This window comes from Typopeltis vanoorti, chromosome 13, assembly GCF_054136105.1.
Source record: "Typopeltis vanoorti isolate ZY-2024b chromosome 13, IOZ_Tvanoo_1.0, whole genome shotgun sequence".
Lineage (NCBI taxonomy): Eukaryota > Metazoa > Arthropoda > Arachnida > Uropygi > Thelyphonidae > Typopeltis > Typopeltis vanoorti.
In genome coordinates this window covers 31,077,938-31,098,652 of record NC_143561.1, presented here as the reverse complement: position 1 = coordinate 31,098,652, position 20,715 = coordinate 31,077,938, and the positions used below count along the sequence as shown (strand labels likewise).

Sequence of the window (20,715 nt, the reverse complement as noted above, 5' to 3'; positions counted from 1 at the left end):
AGCGGTGTCGTTAAAGTTATAGGAATAGCGGTGATTCGTGATCGTAATCACAGGTGGTAAGAAGTCGGAGGAAGTTATAGATAGCACACCTAGGAACCTAACCGAAAGGAATCAGCAAAGATTGAGATTATGCCCACATGGTCGGTAAAGTAGAAACTTTTATTGTCTTTTGTACTGAGAGCAGGACTAGAGCAAGTGAAAGTGCTAACCGTGTATGTGATAGGACTTTTTTATGACTGTCTGGACTATAGTGTTTTACTTTGTAGCTAGATGTTGTATTTCCAGAAGTTCATTGTTATTAAGTTATGCCCATAATAGAATTTTGGTATATTGTAGTCTAATCTGGGAAGTTGAAGGAATGTTCATTTATATAACTGTGATAAGTTAACGAGAATTAGATTAATTGATCTGTTGGAAATATATTAAGTGACTACTTAGTTATAATCAGATAAATTGTCTGAGAAATTTTGAGATATCCTTTTAAGAACAAGTTATTATATGTATGAAGCTAAATTTTGATCTCTGTGTACAATACCTTAGTGTAAAATAAATGTTTTGTTTTCTATACCTAAGAAACTTGCCCGATTTCTCACGCCAATGTACCGCTTGCTAAAATTAGAACCTGTGTAAATTCAAGTGCAGGGGGGGGGGATTTGGTTACGACTGCTGATTAAGGAATAAACTAATAGGGTATAAATAAATAATAGATTCTAAGGTCGTGTGATTATCTGCGTGTTAACTCTCTGATAGGAATATCCTTCTTGTATAGGAATCAAGATGGCGCAGCTGTATTAACAAATAAAATTTTCTTGATTCCGAAAAGGAGCAAACTCCGGATCTACAACAATAGAAGGATTTGGCTCTCGTCTGGAGCATTCTCTTTGTCTGCAAGAATAGTACACGTGATCCATTAGAAAGAATGGTGTCTGATAGAAATCGGCTCTAATTAAGACTAAGCATTGTATATTAGCGGCTGGAACAGGAACAGCAGAACAATTGGTAGAAAGACGAAAGAACTATAGATAAGATTTATAAAGGTCAATAAGGTAGGACATACAAATATTTAACAATGGTGCAGCCAGCAGAATTTAATTCATGCAATTAATTAATCAAAACTGTGAATTAAGGTGAGCAGGTTTTGGCTTGAGATCAGGCGGTTTTTCTTAGTAACAAATTTAGAATTAGCAGTACTTGTGTGTGAAATTAAGATAGTAAATTTGTAAACTTATATACAAGCATGAATCAACCTTCAAGCCCGGGAATGGAGGATTGCGAGTTCTTCAGGATCATCAACCCTCAACAGGTTATTCTACAGTTTTCTGGAGAGGAGAATGACAATGTTTTTAGCTTTTTTAGCTACGTCGAGTAGTTGAGGAAGGCAGGGAGGTGGAGATGGACTTCCAACTTTTGATCTTGTTGTGTAGTAAGTTGGTGGGAAGGCTAAGAATTTCCTCTATTCTTCCCCCATACTTAAGGAAACACTAGACTATGTAAAATTCAAGGAAGTCCTCATCTCTCAGTTTTCTAGGTTAAGAAGCCTTGGTCCAAACTTATGGAAATTACAGAGAATGGCGCAAAAAGACCAAGAGAACGTGACCGACTTTTATCACAGGTTATTGAGCCTCGCTCACACCTTGCAAGTATCTAACGAAGATAAGCCTCATCTGGGATGGGCGATCTTTCACCAGTTGAAGCTGGGAGTGAAGCAAGAGCTCAGAGAAACAGCCTACAAAAAGAAAGTAACTAACTTAGAGGAGTGCCTAAATGCAATGAGAGATAAAGAGCAAATGCCTGGTGACCTTGGTCCTGCATCTGCTACTGGCTATGTAAACCTAATTAATAAGGAAGGGTATTCTAATAATAACTCCAAGCCAGAGAAAGAATCTCACAAGAAAAGGGAGAGGCATAAGAATTTTGATAGATGTGAGGGAGATAAAACTGATTCCATCAACACAAATCAAATAACAGGTGGAGTGTTGGATATAAAAGAGGTCCAATCGATAGTTCAGAGAGAGGTCGAATGCTTACAACAACCAGTCATGGAGCGCCTTGACGCTGTTTTAACCCAGTATCCACAAAAACCTCTGAACTCCCTGCCCCCCAAGTCGATCGGACTGCTGAGATAGTGAAAAACTGCAACAACCCCTGTTTGACTGGTTGGATACAGTAATGAAGAAACTGGCTGAAGTGACTAATCAGAATACATCAAACTCTCCTATGAGACTGGAAAGAGAAGGAAAAGACAGAAGAGAACCTCCTAAATGCTTCAGTTGCGGCAAGCCTGGGCATTTTGCTCACAATTGCTTCAATAACAAGCGAAGATCCAGCAGAGGATCTTCATCTCTGTTTGCATACATTCCCACATGTATGCAAACAGAGCTTGGAAAGAGGGTCAGAGGAACCATTACCAGTCCCCAGAGTTGACATTAAAGGGAATTATCTGTGGTAAGCACTGTAAAGCACTTAGATTATTATTATTATTATTATTATTATTATTTGACACCTCCAGGGAGTTCAAAGACTCATCGAGGGAGGGCACCTGCTGTACAACTCTGTGTCCACCACTCAATCCATTAACTACGCCAACGCCATCTACTGATGACCACCACCACTAGTATTTCCACAGACAATCACAAACATCCATGCCCACGGCGGGATTCGAACCCGCAGCCTTTTGGCTGGAGAGCGGATACGCTAACCACTCGGCCAACCAGGCTGGCAAAAAAAATTGCGCGCAGCCCCCAGTGAGGATCGAACTCACGACCCCTGGTTTACAAGACCAGTGCTCTAACCACTGAGCTATGAAAGCAAACAGAATACAGGCCTCTATAAATAGATACAGGCCTCTATTATTACAGCGGATTATTTTGAGAGGATAAGGCCCCATGTGAGGCATAACATCTTTTATTTTAGAAAGCCTATATGGTTATCCAGAGTGTCGACGTACGTCTACCATCCGTGTGTCAAAATCAGTATTCTTGAAGGTATATTTACCAGAGTTTAATATGTGTGTTAGGCATTAGTCGTTGGTCCTACCTAGGACATCTCGCCCACACGTTCATGTAATTTTTGGAAATGACTCTCTAGAAAAATACAAGTTTCCATGTGACTACTCACAAAATGAGATATTTCTTATAGGAAGAAAACGATTTGGTAGAATGAGTCAAAATTTTCATTGCAGAGATAAAAATGAAGACTCACATAGAGAAGGAATGAAATGTGAAAGTAACGTAGTGCAGAATAACGGAGCTAGTGAGGGTTCCACTAACAATCAAATTAATTCTGAAAAGGCTTCTACCTCCAATGAGAATGATCAATATAAGACATCCCAAATATCAAGCGTTAAGTTGGTAATTGACCAAGGTGATGCAGAACAACAGTTAGAAGGTCACCCAAGAACAATTGGAGTAAACCATATCGAGATAATAAAAGGATCTAAAAGTTTTCTTAACAGACAGAGGAGAATCAGGCACAGAAGACAAGAAGTTGAGGTACAAACTCAGCATCAACTTGATTATGCAAACTTCCTCTGTTTTCTTTTTATGCTTAGGAAGGCTATAGCTGGTCTGTTGTGTTGGGATTTGGCTCTTAGTACAAAAGCTGCACATTTACTAACAGATTGTGCAAGCTCTTTGAACAAATCTAATGAAGAATTATTTAGGTCCAGAACATTAAAAGATAGCAATGAAATTAGGTGTAATCATGAGAATAAGGTTCAGTTTAAAATGACAAATTTTAAAGACAAAAGCTGTATTAAAAAATAAAATTTTGTTAATACAGCTGCGCCATCTTGATTCCTATACAAGAAGGATATTCCTATCAGAGAGTTAACACGCAGATAATCACACGACCTTAGAATCTATTATTTATTTATACCCTATTAGTTTATTCCTTAATCAGCAGTTGTAACCAAATTCCCCCCCCCCCCCTCCCGCACTTGAATTTACACAGGTTCTAATTTTAGCAAGTGGTACATTGGCGTGAGAAATCGGGCAAGTTTCTTAGGTATAGAAAGCAAAACATTTATTTTACACTAAGGTATTGTACACAGAGATCAAAATTTAGCTTCATACATATAATAACTTGTTCTTAAAAGGATATCTCAAAATTTCTCAGACAATTTATCTGATTATAACTAAGTAGTCACTTAATATATTTCCAACAGATCAATTAATCTAATTCTCGTTAACTCATCACAGTTATATAAATGAACATTCCTTCAACTTCCCAGATTAGACTACAATATACCAAAATTCTATTATGGGCATAACTTAATAACAATGAACTTCTGGAAATACAACATCTAGCTACAAAGTAAAACACTATAGTCCAGACAGTCATAAAAAAGTCCTATCACATACGCGGTTAGCACTTTCACTCGCTCTAGTCCTGCTCTCAGTACAAAAGACAATAAAAGTTTCTACTTTACCGACCACGTGGGCATAATCTCAATCTTTGCTGATTCCTTTCGGTTAGGTTCCTAGGTCTGCTATCTATAACTTCCTCCGACTTCTTACCACCTGTGATTACGATCACGAATCACCGCTATTCCTATAACTTTAACGACACCGCTTCGACAGATAGGCACGTACGACTTGGCATAAGGCTGCAGTCTCCGCTGGCTTGCATGGCTGTGCTGTTGCTATGCTTGAAGCGGATCGCTACCTGACTTTGTAGTCATCGTTGAACTTCCTTCTAGTCGTCGTCGCCACGAACTGCTTCCATCGGAACCCACCAAGAACAGAGGACTAAGAGCGGGCTATATTCGCTGGAAAATCCTCATATATCCCCTAGTTCGCTCTCCCAACTACGTCACTGGTTGCTCAAGACACTTAACTCCTTTTTTTTTTGCACACTCTCCCCCCCACGCTTCTCCCCGAAATGCTCGGACTTCGCATATCGATGCCCAGGGGTTATATTGAGAAACTGATTAGGCTAAAGTGGACTTATTTTCTCCTTCTAAAGTAACTTTCACTAAGATCTTTTAGACTCTGGTATATTATTTCTAAGACAGTTTACAATTTATCACTTACAAAATTCCATTAATAAAATAGTAATACATTAAAGTTTTCACTTACACCTATGTACAAGCGTTTCCTTTTTAGAGTTTTTAGATCCTAGTAAAATCCTGAATGAAATGTTCAATAACAAATTGAACCTTTCATTCCAGATTTAACAATCTGATATGCTGCTTTAGCCACTTTTACAGTTTGTTCTCTAAACTTTAACTTCCTGTTCCACTAACACTCCCAAATTCCTTTCTTCATAAATTTCTTAAGAGTACAGTTCCAGCAATATGGTACACAGCTTGTGATCTTTTCACTCCAATATGCCTAACTTTAGCATAGTGAGCTAAGGAAGTTTAGTAGGAAGTTAGAAGTTTGGTCATCTTCAAGCATTATATCTATATTAGTTGGAAATTATTTTTTTAAGTATGGAAGTTATTATTTCTAAGTATTTTTATATTTTTAAAATGACCAGGTGTCTGTTTATTCTGAATGTCTAATGAGCTCAAAGGTTAGCAATTTTATTTCTAGGTTGTTACTGCTGAAAATATGTTAAAATGCATTCTGCTGCATGTATGTTATTATTATTATTATTATTAAACAAGACCTCATGGAGTCAAAGACTCATCTAGGAGGTCCTTTTATCTCACACACATCTCATCATACCGGGTCTTAAACACATTCAAACTCCTTGCAGACACCACACTCTCAGGCAAGGCATTCCAATCATTCACAACTCTGCACGAAAAAAACCTGCCTCTCACTCCCCTACTCACACCCTCTTTATACAGTTTCCAGGGATGACCTCTGGTTCTCCCCTGATCTCCCACTATTCGCTGTAGAACTTCTCCACCATTGATCCTATAGCAACCCCTTACCAACTTGTAGGTCTCTATCATATCTCCCCTCTTCCTTCTCTCCACTAGTCTCTGCAAATTACATCTTTTCAATCTTTCCTCATACTCGACATTCCAGAGGTCAGAAACTACCTTAGTCAGTCGCCTTTGGACCCTTTCCAACATCTCTTCATCCTTCTGAAAACCAGGTGACCAAATCTGGGCACAATAGTCCATGTGTGGCCTAATCAAAGCCTTATACAATGGAACAAGAATCTCCCTACTTCTACACGTCAGTGTCCTCCTCATCATTCCCAGAAGTCTTTGTGTTGTCTTCACAATTTTGGCGATGTGACCCCTAAATTTTAGATCCTTATCCACTATCACTCCCAGATCTCTTATTTCCTCTACTTCCAACAATATATTCTTACCAAGCATAAATTCTGCATCCCATCTTTGTTTTCCAAATTTTAAAACCTTACATTTTGCAACATTGAACTCACATCCCCATTTGCTTGCCCAATCACTCAATTTATTCAAGTCTTCTTGCAAGGCCACAACATCTTCACTACTCTTTATGGTTCGTCCCAACTTTGCATCATCTGCAAACAACTGAATATCTCCATCCAAATCTTCGCCAATATCATTAATATACAAGTTAAATAGTAATGGCCCTAAAACAGATCCCTGAGGCACTCCACTAGTGACTTTCCTTTTCCTGGATATTGCACCCCCATACACAACTTGTTGATACCTATCAGATAGCCAGTCTCCAATCCAATGCACTAATCTAATATCCAACCCCATCTGCTCTAGTTTGACTGTCAACTTATCATGAGGCACTCTATCAAAAGCTTTTGCGAAATCCAAGTATATTACTGTGTATCCCTCTCCTCTGTCCAAGGAAGCAGTCACTTTATTGTAATAAGTAGATTACTAAAACACGACCTCCCTTTAGCAAATCCATGCTGTCCATCAAAGATTATACCATTGTTGTCAACCCAACTCTGGATTCTAGTTCTCACAAGCTTCTCCAACAACTTAACCACAACACCCGACACACAGATAGGCCTATAGTTTGATGCTTGAGTTCGATCACCTCCTTTATGAAGTGGCACAATCTTGCCCTCCTTCCACTCTTTAGGGACTTGACCAAGTGCAAGACTCGTATTAAAAAAATATGTCAAGGCAGGTGTCAACTCTCTGGCACATTCCTTCAGAATACGCGGTGATATATTATCAAGTCCCACAGCCTTATTTACATCTAGTTTACTCAACTCCCCAAACACCTCTTGCTTGTTATATCACTTTCTTAATTGAAGTGTTAAGTTAATTACTGCATTCATGCTATTTATATCAGTGCAGAATGCAGTTTTGTTATAAGCTACATCCTGGGTTTTAACTAGAAAAATTGTACATAGGTAAGGCTGCAGTTCACTAAACAAAAATTAAAAGGGATAGGAGCTGGGAGTTCCTTTTGGTTTGATTCTCTCTCTCTCTTTTTCCTTTCTCCTCCTCCTTTATCATTAATATATAATGTATAATAAAATGTTAATATACAGAGTGGCCCATAAGTCACGAATGACATTTAATAACTTTTTTAATTACCAATTATATATATATATATATATATATTTTGTTTTTTGTTATAATGAAATACAAAACATGGAGAATTTTATCATTAATTGTGAAAAACCATATCACCTAAATGCCTTGCATTTTCAGCTTCACAAAGATGCTTTTCAATGACATATTCGATGACAACTGTTAATGTTTCTGGCTGCAGCACCCTAATTTCTGCACATGAACCCCTATGGGGGTTACCTGAAGGATAAGGTGTATGTGAACAAGTCCCAGACAACACAATGAATGTTTTTGCAGACCTACAGAACTTAAGTACAGATGCTCGTCATACTCTCAATGATATCTCAGCTATTTGTCATAAAGTGAAAATCTGATCCTAACAGCCTCTATTTGGCCTGAGTCCAACATGTTCTTCTCTCAGTTTCTCTTACACAATTTTTCTCAGTTCTCTCAGTCCTTCCCAGCTCTTTTATAATTATTTTTATGTTACTGGTTTATTGGAAGTTCCCACTGACGAGACCTCAATAAAGGTTGAAACCGGTCTGGGTAGTGGCCCTTCCCTTAATGCATAGCATTATACATGTCTGCAAGGAGATGTATTTTGCATTATGGGAGATACTAAGACAAGTGATGAGAGCTTAGTCCACCTTTACCACGAATTGCCTCGGTCCTGAAGATACTTCAGGCGCAAACTTTGTTTGCTTATTTGGATAAAGGATTAAACTAAATTTATTATTATAGTTACTGATTTATCTTTATATTTATAAAAATATCTTGCCACATCAAACTAGACGGCATGACTGGGTGAACAGAGTGAGATTGTTTACTTGATCATCAATAAGGTATAAACAATTGTATCATCATGATAATGGTGAAGAAATTAATTCTAATGTATCTGTTTGCATTTATTTTATATGAATACAAATATGTGCTAAAACTTTCTTGCTGGGTCATAGTCAGACATCATCATCATCATCAAATTCCTGCTATGTACCCTCAAGGGGTGTACAGGATATGATAGTACTACATGAAAAATTTACATCATTATTAATTTCCTATCTACAATTTTCTTCCAAATCAGTCTGTTACTTGTCAAGACTCCAACATTATCAGATCTTATATTTCTATCGTCTAAGGCACTTTGTACCGTATCAATCCACCTATATCTTGGTCTTCCTCTGGGTCGTTTTCCTGCCAACCTGGCAGAGAACACTCCTTTTGCTAATCTTTCCTCGCCCATTCTGTTTAAGTGACCATACCACCTGAGATTAGCTCTGCTAATGCATTCCTGGATGCTGACAATGTCGAGTTCTTTCCTAATATCCTCGTTTTTAATATCATGTTGCCATTGATGCCATCTGTTCACGCCTATAATCTTTCTCAGGACTCTCATATCTGTGGTCTTTGGTCAAGTGTTTTACTTCTGACCCAGCTCTCAGATCCATAAGTTAAAACTGGTTTGAACACTGTCTTGTATACAGCTAATTTAGTGTTCCGACTAATTTCTCTCTTATTCCATATGAATTTATTCAATTGACTTCCCACCATACCAGCTTTGCTGATTCTGTTGTCTATTTCTATATTTAATTTACCATCTTCAGTAAAAATCGTGCCTAAATAGCTGAAATGTTTTACTTGTTCCACAGGTTCTCCATTCACAACACAGTTGACATTTTCAATGATTCTGCCTATTTTCATTGTCTTTGTCTTTTTTTATTGCTGACCTTCATACCATATCTATTACAACAGCTATTCAATTTAGTCAGAGAATCTTGCAGACTTGTAGCAGATTTATTTAGATATATAACATCATCCGCATAAAGCAAAGAGCTGACATTAACATCTCCAATTTTGATATCAGGTTTAATACCACTTTCCTTCATAATGTGATTCATATAGATAATGAATAACAGAGGGGATAATATACATCCTTGTCTCACACCAGATTTAACATTAAACCATCTTCCTATACTTCCTTCAATTCTAACTGCTGACTTACAACTCAAATAAAGACTAAGTATTGCTTAATATAAGACCCCATTGACACTGCAGCGTATTGAATAACTTCTCTCTTGGCACCTTGTCATATGCCTTTTATAAATCGACAAAACTTAAATACAGATCTTTGTTATATTCCCATGCTTTCTCGACTATTTGTCGTAAAGTGAAGATCTGATCCTGACAGCCTCTATTTGGCCTGAATCCAGCTTGTTCTTCACCAAGCTTTTCTTCCACAATTCTTCTCAACCGTTTCTCAAGTATACTTGCATAGATCTTGCCAGGAACACTCAGTAGGGAAATACCCCTGTAATTCTCACATGCAGTTTTATTTCCCTTTTTATATATGGGTACTATGATAGCTCTACTCCAATCATCGGGAATTCGTCCCTCTGTCCAGGCCTTCTGAACTATGCAGTGCAGCCACTGTAAGACTTTTATACCACCATATTTCAGCATTTCTGGTCGAATATCATCTACTCCTGCTGCCTTTCCACATTTCAAGCCTTTGATGGCTTTTTCTACTTCAAGTATGGATATGTATTCCTGACTGCATGCCTGGTCAGTGTTTTTTACCACTGTGCTGTCATCACTGCTTGTTTCATTTAGAAGTTTTTCAAAGTAATTATTCCATACCTCAAGGATATTTTTTTCTCCCATTTTCATGTCACCTTTATCATCTCTAACTCCTTTTACAGCATACTTTCCTCCATTCCTAAGCTTCTTCAACAACCTCCAGAATATTTTGCACCTTCTTGATATTTATTTTCTATATTCTTGCCAAAGTCCTCCCATGACTTTTTAGCTAGTTTTACACAGTGTTTAGCATTCTTGCATTTGTCTCTATATTCTCTAAGAGCACAAGCTGACTTATTTGACAGGAACTTTTGATATGCTTTCTTCTTTTCCTTCACTGCCTCTTTAACTTCCTGTGTCCACCAGGGAGTTCTGATTTTTTTATCCTTACAGTCAACCTCACCACATGCCTCTCTGGCAGAATCAATCAATGTTTTCTTCAGAGTTTGCCACTGAATCTCCAAAGTTTGATTCCTGTTATCAAACTCTTTCACTTTTTCTTTAATAATCTTTGTGTATTTTAGTCTACAGTTCACATCTGAGAGCTGCTCAACTTTTATTCGCTTTAAAACTTTCTTACATGTTATTCTTTTCAATATGAAATTCAATTTTATCTTGCTCAAGACTAGATAGTGATCACTTCCAATTTCAAATCCTCTGTACACTCTGGTGTCCTGCACCAGGGAGAAAACATCACTATCAACAATAACATAGTCAATGAGACTTTTCTTATTCCTGGCCTCTTCTCTCCATGTGAATTTGTGCACATTTTTATGTTGGAACATGGTGTTAGTAATAACCAGTCCATGTCCTGAGCAGAAATCCAACAGATATTTGCCATTATTATTAGCTTTGCTCTTTTCTCCAAATTTTCCCAAAATATTTTTGTATGTCTCACAATCATTTCCTATTCTACTATTTAGATCCCCAACAAGGACCAATTTTTCATTGTGTCAGTGGCTTTTTCTAAAGCCTCAAAAAATTCCTCCACTTCTACCTTAGTAGAACCTTCTGTGGGACCATAGGCACAAATAAGTCTTTGTCCAGTTCCCCATTCTCATATTTGCCCACATTACTCTACTTGAGACTGACTGCCATTCAAGAAGATTAGCCTCGTATTTTGTGTTGAATACTATGGCTACGCCTTCTTTTCCTTGATTGTCATTGCCTGAATATAACATTTTGTATTTATTGCTCAGAAAGATCTCACCAGTTTTGGTCTTTTTTGTTTCAGTCACCCCGATTATGTCGATCTGGTACTTATCTAGTTCCTCAGCTAACTCCATTTCTTTGCCATTCAGGCTTCTTACGTTGATAGTACCAATCTTTAACTCTGGTGATGTTGAGTTGGGGTTTGTTTTCAGATTTGTTCCAGTAGCTGACTTTTCGCTGTTCGCCCTGGTTCCCTGGCGAAAACAACAGGGGGCCTTGTTTAACCGGGCGACGCCCCAGCCGGCATGAAATTTTGTCATGTTGTACCATCATTTTTAATTTTGGTTTAACCAATAAGAATACAATTTGGTCAGCTAAATCCCAAATTGCCAGCCCATCCTCGTTCGTTTAGTATCCAAGTAGATACCCAACAGGGTGCACCACGAGAAGGTGAGGATTGGACATTAGGTCAGAAGCCCTGGTCGGTTCTCTGCATTCCTTTAAAGGCTATGTGGAGGTCTCCTCTCAGTTATACAGCTTTGACCCTTAAGCACCCCACAGTCAGACATGTATTCATTATTATGAATACATGTCTGAAAAACTACTTTAGTGTAGTGTGTTTACCAGTGCATTTAGTTTATTTTCAGTGGTGTTTTTTCCTAGGTTATGAATTTGATCGAACAACAGACCATGAAAAATACATTTTCATCAATATATGTGTTTATATTACTTGTGTAAATTATAATATGTTATTTATTTACTGTTTTGTTTTATTATTTTATTACCAAGGTGTGGCCATTGTAAAGCCTTGGCCCCTGAATATTCAAAAGCTGCCAGTCTTCTGAAAGACGAGGACCCACTAATACCTTTAGCTAAAGTGGATGCAACTGTAGAAACTGAGTTGGCGAGTAAATTTGATGTTACAGGATATCCCACTTTGTATATTTTTCGAAAAGGTGAAAAGTATTCATATGATGGACCTAGGACAGCCATGGGTAAGAGAACCATGGGTATTTTTATTCAGTTGAATTTTTTTAGATATGATGTTATTGAAAAACAGAGAATTGCATTTTATTTTAGCTGTTAGCTAAAATCTGTTTTAGCTAACAGCTCCTGGATATGCGATTCTTTTATTAGGTTTTTTAAATGTAGTTGATTTCCAAGCTTTATTCCTAATTTAAGGTTATATGTAGTATTTTGGTTTTTAAATATAAGAGCTCTGGCTAAGAAAGTTATTTTTTTTTTTGTAATTTTTGCTATGAAAGACATGCATTTTGGGTGAAGGTGGATCATTACTGAATATGGTTAAGAAATTTTTTAATCTATGGTTTCTGACAAAATTGATAGAGGGTTTAAGATTTAAAACACATATGGTAATACCTCACTTTACATTTTTGAAGTTTTGCCTTATCGCAATTTTTTATTATTATTATTTTTTTTTTTATTTAGAAATTTCATTTTAACTGGTCAGTAATGTTAATCATTACATGATTTTTAAATATATCCAGAGTTATATAGTACATTTAGATAGAAATGGAAAAAGTTCTTTTTTTTTTTTTTTATTGTACATGCTATTCTTATTTGCAGGTGAATATTGTATAGCATCCCAAAAATCCACAAGGCTGGTGTTATTCCTTGAATGGAGTTTGCCTACTTACCTATCATCCAAATACTCATATTTGCTATAGAACCACTTCCAATATTTGAATTACTTTATCAGAAATTCTTCACATTTTGCCCCAAAACTATCCTACATCTCATTTGCATCACTGGACATCCTTGCCAGTCCTGAAATCTTCTCACTATACACGAATGTCTTAGTCGATGAAGTTCTAGACCTCATTAACAAACTTTTCTCTCCTGATGTCACAAGACTTTAAGTGTTACTTTCAATCTAATTATTTTGAATGGAACTATATCTCTACAAACAGCTTTTTGACCTAGCCATGGGAAGTCCTCTATTCCTTCTTCCCCACTCCCATGCGCTAATTTCTTTGTGGAAAATGTCAAAAAAAAAAAGTTCCTTGTACAATTAATCTGAAACCTTTTTTCAGATTTTTTCATCTGTTGGAGGTATGTGGGTGGCATCTTCATCAATTGGAAGCATTCCATTGCTGACTCTTTCTTTTAAGGTTACACAGTGATCAGCATTCATATCTACAAATTTAGGGACACAAAACACACGTGTTGAAATGATAATTTTACTTATTATTAATAAAATAACAACTGCCATTTTGATATTGAGGTCATTATCAGAAAAATACATGTGTATATGAAAACAAGCTACATGCTCTTGCACTCTACAAAGGTAAATTGAATGTACGCTGTTAATTGATCTTTATCGTATCCCGACCTCTGGTGGTCGGGCAAATAAAAAACAATAAACCCTGCTAAAGTCCTCCCGTACTAAGATTTTCTTCTGGACTTGTACCGTTCAGGTTGCTAAAATAAGATTTTCTTCTGGACTTGTACAGTTCGGGTCGCTATTGAATGTTAAAAAAAAAAAACCTTCACTAAGTCTTCTTGTATTGAGATTTTTCTTTGGCTTGTTCTGGTTGCAATAATGGTTGCAAATGGGTCCTCCATATTCTTGGTCATTAGACTGTCATTTCACATGCTTTTTTAAATTTCCTCTCGAACCGGGTTTTGGTGCAGTGTAGGGACTTTGGTACCTTTCCAATCAATTCTGTGGTCTGGATTAATGTCTGGATTATGGGGTTTGAGAGGCCTGTTTTTCCAAAATGGATCTATTTAATGTGTCGTTTGTGTTTGTCCTTCCTAATTGGGATGGTTTGCCCTGTTTCCCCTATGTATGGTAGGTTACATGTGCATTGTATTTTGTAAACCCCTGGATGGGCTCAGTGTGGAAGAGGATCGTTGGAAGAACTGAGTAGGTGTCTTAATTTTGTCGGGGGTTTAAAGGTGGTTTTGATGTTGTATTTGTGTAGTGTTCTGTCTATTTTTTCCAAAATGCCTCTAACATAATGTATGACAATGGCATTCTTAAAATCCTTTTTGTTTTTAGTGGTTTTAGTGGTGTCTCTGTGGAGGACCTTGTGAATAGTTTTTTTTACTGTATCCATTTTTTATAAATGTATGGTTGATGATCTTGTATTCCTGGTTTAGAGCTTGCTCATTTAAACAAATAGTTTGAGCTCTGTGTTTAAGGGTGCTTATGACACCTAGTTTTTGTGTGGGTGGTGGTAAGAATTTTTGTGTGTGTGTGTAGTTTTGCGGTAGACTTTGAAGGAGAGACAGCCTGAGGGAAGACGTGTGATGATTGTGGGTCTAGGAAAGGAAGAGAGTTTTTTTTTTTTTTTTTTCAATTTCAATGGTGAATTGGATACATTTGTGTTGTTTGTTCAGATGGCTAAGGAATGTATTCAGTGCTTCACAGCTGTGGGACCAAATGGAGAAAATATCATCAACGTATCTGAGCCAAATTTTGGACTTTAGGCAAGCTGACTCTAGAGCTTGTTGCTCAAAGTCTTCCATGTAAAAGTTAGCTATTGGGGTGGGGGGAAGTGGTGAGTCCATGGTTGTACCTTCTTTTTGAAGGTAAAAATTGTTTTGCCACATGAAATATCCAGAGCGGAGTACGTGGGCAAAGAGGGCCATGATGTCGTATGGAAATATGTTCTGTGGGAGCATAATAGTATTATCGATCGGGCCATTAGTGAAAAGGGCAGTTATGTCAAATCTGACTAATAAATCTTGGTCATTGAGTGTAATGTTTTTAATTTTGTTTATGAAATGTTGTGTATTTTTTTTTTTTTTATGTGGGAAGGGGAATGACCTACCATTTCCTTGAGTATGGGTGCTAATTTTTTGGGTAAGTGGTAATTCAGGCTGTCGATTCCTTCAACAATCAAGCTTAGTGGTGTGTTTGTTTTGTGTATTTTTAGCAGTGTATATTTTTTTAACATTCAATAGCAACCTGAACTGTACAAGTCCAGAAGAAAATCTTAGTACGGGAGGACTTTAGCAGGATTTATTGTAGTTTTTTTTTTTTTACTCTAGAGGTCAGACTAAGATAAAGATCAATTAACAGCGTAGATTCAATTTACCTTTGCAGAGTGCAAGAGCATGTAGCTTGTTTTCAGATACATGTATTTTTCTGTTGATGACCTCAGTACAGGGGTTGAAATGTCAATTATTATTTTATTAATAATAAATAAAATAATAATTTCAACGCGTGTGTTTTGTGTCCTAAAATTCGTAAATATGAATGCTGATCACCGTGCAATCTTAAAAGAAAGAAAGAGTCATCATAATCCATGGAGATTTGACCCACAAGCAGTGCAGCCAAACTAAAGATACGTGTTTCCTTGTTAATTAATCGACTAGCCTTTCTGAAACGATGTAGAGACAGCAACTTAATACCCAACTGCATTAAACTAAAAGGAGTTTACATCAGCTGAAGCGCTCCGTATTTATGCCCAGTTGGAAAAAGCACTGTTAAGGGAACAGATCCACGAGGCATGAAAAAACTTAGCATCTGCTCAAGCCAAAGTTTTACAACTAAAATTAGAGCTATCCAGGTATGTTAATCCTGAAATTTGGGATATTTTAAACAAGATCACAGACAACTCTGCCAAACACCTATTACTCAAAAAGAATGAAAACTTAATAATGGAGTTCCAAGCACTAAAATAGCAAGAAAGCACAAGACAATCAGGATGCCATAACCAGAGGAGCAGCCAATCACAAACTGACATCACAAGGAGCAGCCAATCGCCCACAAACGAAGTTAGGAGCAACAAACCACGATCGGACCACTGCCTGGTTATCAACAAATCAAACTACAACCTCACCCAAGGTGAACTCTCACTGCTGGAAAAAGGCCTAAACTATGCCATTGCGCCGAGGTCAGTAAACAAACTGGATATCATTTATCATATTGAGAGTAGTCTAAGATCCCTCCCACCAGTCTAGCTGACAAAATACGTATGGAAACTTGAATACTAAACTCAAACAACAAATTAAGCAGCAACCTAAACAAAACGGGAAAAACTGGCCGTCAAATCCCTAAAAAAAAAAAATAAAATAAAATAAATAAATAAATAAATAAATAACACGGACATTATAATCACAAAAGCAGATAAAGGGAATGCTACTGTTGTTTTAGATTGGATAACCTACATAGAAAAAATGAACCATTTGGTTTTGGACCACAACACCTACCAAATGGTAAACTACAACCCCACGCATCAAACAGAAAACAACTGAATTAATTAAATCCGTTAACACATGGCCAGAAGAAACTACCAAAAAACTAATACCTCATTATGCCTGCTTTCCCAGAATTTACGGCTTGCCAAATACACAAAACAAGCACACCACTACGTCCGATTGTTGAAGGAATCGACAGCCCGAATTACCACTTAGCCAAAAAATTAGCACCCATACTCAAGGAATTGGTAGGTCATTCCCCTTCCTACATAAAAAAAAAAAAAAAAAAAAAAAGCATTTTGTAAACAAAATTAAAAACATTACACTCAATGACCAAGATTTATTAGTCAGCTTTGACATAACTGCTCTTTTCACTAATGGCCCGATCAATAATACTATTATGCTCCCACAGAACATATTTCCACACGACATCATGGCCCTCTTTGCCCATGTACTCCGCTCCAGGTATTTCGTATGGCAAAACAATTTTTACCTTCAAAAAGAAGATACAGCCATGCACTCACCACTTCCTCCCGCCCCAATAGCTAAATTTTATATGGAAGACTTTGAGCAACAAACTCAAGAGTCAGCATACCTAAAGTCCAAAATTTGGCTCAGATACGTTGATGATATTTTCGCCATTTGGTCCCATGGCCGTGAAGCAGTGAATACATTCCTTAGCCACCTGAACAAACAACACAAACATATCCAATTCATCATTGAAATTGAAAAAAAAAAACAACTCTCTTCCTTTTCTAGACACACACTCGTCACACGTCTTCCCTCAGGCTGTCTCTCCTTCTCAGTCTATTGCAAACCTACACACACACACAGGCTAGTACACACACAAAAATTCTTACCACCACCCAACACAAAAACTAGGTGTCGTAAGCACCCTTAAACACAGAGCTCAAACTAGTTGTTCAAATGAGCAAGCTCTAAACCAGGAATACAAGATTATCAACCATACATTTATAAAAAAAATGGATACAGCATAAAAATATTCACAAGATCCTCTGCAGAGATACTAATAAAAACAAAAAAAATTTCAAGAATGCTATTGCCATACCTTATGTTAGATGCATTTCCGAAAAATTAGACAGAACGCTACAGAAATACAACATCAAAACCACCTTCAAACCCCTGACAAAATTAAGACACCTACTCAGTTCTTCCAAAGATCCTCTTCCACACCTAGCTCACCCATGGTTTTACAAAATACAATGAATATGTAACCTACCATACATAGGGGAAGGGCAAACCATCCGAATTAGGATGGACAAACACAAACGACACATTAAATACCTCCATTTTGGAAAAACAGGCCTCTCAAACCATAATCCAGACCACAGAATTGATTGGAAAGGTACCAAGTCCCTACATTGCACCAAAACCTGGTTCGAGAGGAAATTTAAAAAAGCATGTGAAATGCTGAAACACAATCCTAACCTGAAGAAAATTGACAGTCTAATGACCAAGAATGTGGAAGACCCATTTGCAACCATTATTGCAACCAGAACAAGCCAAAGAAAAATCTCAATACAAGAAGACTTAGTGAAGGTTTTTTTTTTTTTTTTAACATTCAATAGCGACTCGAACTGTACAAGTCCAGAAGAAAATCTTAGTACGGGAGGACTTTAGCATGGTTTATTGTAGGTTTTTTTTTTTTTTTTAACCACTGCAGGTCATTCTAAGAAAAAGATCAATTAACAGCATTAATTCAATTTACCTTTGTAGAGTGCAAAAGCATGTAGCTTGTTTTCATATACGCATATATTTTTCTGATGATGACCTCAATACAGGGGTCAAAATGTCAATTGTTATTTTATTAATAATAAGTAAAATAATAATTTCAACATGTGTTTCGTGTCCCTAAATTCTTAAATAAAAATTGTAAATTCCATTGCTGATTTAAATTGTTTTATAATTACTCTCAATTTATTCTACCTAAAAATGACTTTCACTTTGGAAGTTGAAAAAGACAGGCAAATTACCCTTTTGGGATGTTCTCATTTTAAAAACTTCTGAAAATTGTTTCACATTAGACATTTACTGCAAGCCTCTACTTATACTGGATTTATCTGCCTTCATCATATCTGCACCATTCCTTACAAAATATAGGACTTATTCATATACTCTCAAAAAACATGCTCTTGAAAGCTGAAGACAAGAAAAATGAAGAATTACAACCTCTGCTTAATCAACTCATTCCTAACAGTTATCCAAGGAAATTGATCCAAAATAAACTATTTTCTAATCCTACTCTGCATTCAAATTTGAGATGCACTATATATCCTCAGTTTCTAACTTATTTTCACCATCCATACCATCTTTGTTCTCTCAAAGATAATAACCCCTTCTACAAACATCCTGTATTTTTCAGACTTTCTTATCTCCCTACTTTCTTTCATAACATCTCAGTGTGCAGCTCAGAATGGGGAAGAAAAATCAGGTTCAGCTTTTAACATTTCCCATACACATCATGTCATTGATTGGAACAAGTCCTCTATGCCTTATCTAGAAGAAACTTCCTCATCAAATAAAAGAACCTACCACTGTCATTTCTCCATACACCAGATTTCAACTTTTCAGTTATCATCCCCATAAGGTGCTAGTAAGCAGATAATTCATGCCACCTCCTCTCTGTATCCACATGTTTTCTATTATTTATACTACAGTGGTTCTTGACAGCTTAGCTTGTTAATTTATATTTTGTATTTTTGAAGCATATGTTTATATATATTTTTGGATCTAAAAAAAGATGTAGAAAGTCTTTTCACTTTGTTACTAAGTAAATTATGCCTACCGATAAATTATATTCTTGTTTAATCCATATCCAAGTATAAGTTGCATGTGTTGTATCTTCATGACTAGGCTACTTGTATGTAGAAGCTGATGACTTCACCTCATTTGCTTAGTTTCCCCTAATGCAGGGATGGCCAACCTATGGCGCATGGGCTAAAAGTGGCGCATTGGACCCAATGATAATAATAAAAAAGTAAGCCTGTTTATGCAAAAAATATTAACCAAAAACTGATTTGTAGGGAAAAAAAAAAAGGTAAAACTCTTAGTAATTATTTTTAACAATTTAATTGTTTCATGCACATCTTTTGCACATTCACTTATTTCAGCCTGAGGCATGAAGCATTAGCAACAGTGGTGCATCTCAGGTTTTGTTAATCAGTTTACAATTGATACTCGTGCTCCTCAATATTAATATATCATGTCTATATTAACATATTTTTACTTGAAGTTTATAAGGGTACAAGAGTTGTATGGCACATGGAACATAAAAGGTTGGCCACCCCTGCCCTAATGCCAAAGTGCACATCCTTTTGAGCATACATAATGCTATGCATTAAGGAGGGTTACTTACCAAGAATGCTTTTGACCTTGGTTACAATGGTGTTGCTGGTATTTTTACCACATGGAACAACTGGTAGTGAAATTGTTTATTAAAACATTCAACTAGTTTCATGAAATTCCTGTTTTCCATCATCAGGAGATGAAAATAAATAAAATAAAATAAATTAGGTTGCAAACGTATCGATCACTATAAACTGAAAATGAGAATAACAGTGGCATGTCTTGCCTGACATGCAAACCTTTCAAGAATATGGGAAAACAAGAAAAAGTACAAATCAGGATTGGTAGCATGTACAGAAGATACAAAACATCAAATATTGTGGCAACAAACAAACTGTAATCTGTGTGAATCAACATGATCCACACAGATTACAGTTTCTACTTAAGAGTGTTTAGTCAGCTGAAATGATAAAACACCCTCAACAGTTCAACAAGAAACAAGACATGATTTTATGTCCAGGCTGGACTTCTCCCATTAAAAATCTAATGCACGTGCAAATTCCAGCAGAATGCAAATAATCATTAAATGTGTACATAACACATGCATGCATTCCATTGTTATTCTACTTTTCAAATATTTTATTGTGATCGATATATGTTTTTAAGAGTGTTTAGTCAGCTGAAATGATAAAACACCCTCAACAGTTCAACAAGAAACAAGGCATGATTTTATGTCTAGGCTGGACTTCTCCCATTAAACATCTAATGCACGTGCAAATAACCATTAAATGTGTACATAACACATGCATGCATTCCATTGTTATTCATCATCATCATCATCAAATTCCTGTCATGTACCCTCAAGGGGTGTACAGGATATGACAGTACTACATGAAAAATTTACATCATTACTAACTTCCTATCTACAATTTTCCTCCAAATCAGTCTGTTACTTGTCAAGACTCCAACATTATAAGATCTTATATTTCTATCGTCTAAGGCACTTTGTACCGTATCAATCCATCTATATCTTGGTCTTCCTCTGGGTCGTTTTCCTGCCAACCTGGCAGAGAACACTTGTTTTG

At 36.6% G+C, this 20,715-nt stretch overlaps 1 protein-coding gene and 1 non-coding gene across 3 annotated transcripts in view; one reads left to right on the top strand and one right to left on the bottom strand.

The window, feature by feature from the left end:
* The window catches only part of LOC150100027 (protein disulfide-isomerase A4-like), a 193,690-nt gene that overhangs the window by 31,323 nt on the left and 141,652 nt on the right, over positions 1-20,715 (top strand). For both annotated transcript variants that reach the window (XM_090403155.1, XM_090403156.1), the window contains one exon: positions 11,942-12,147. In XM_090403155.1, the coding sequence (XP_090259281.1) occupies positions 11,942-12,147 (206 nt within the window). The remainder of the gene's footprint in view (positions 1-11,941; positions 12,148-20,715) is intronic.
* On the bottom strand, positions 2,737-2,809 carry TRNAT-UGU (transfer RNA threonine (anticodon UGU)). Its single transcript has one exon. It is a non-coding gene; the product is annotated as a tRNA-Thr (tRNA).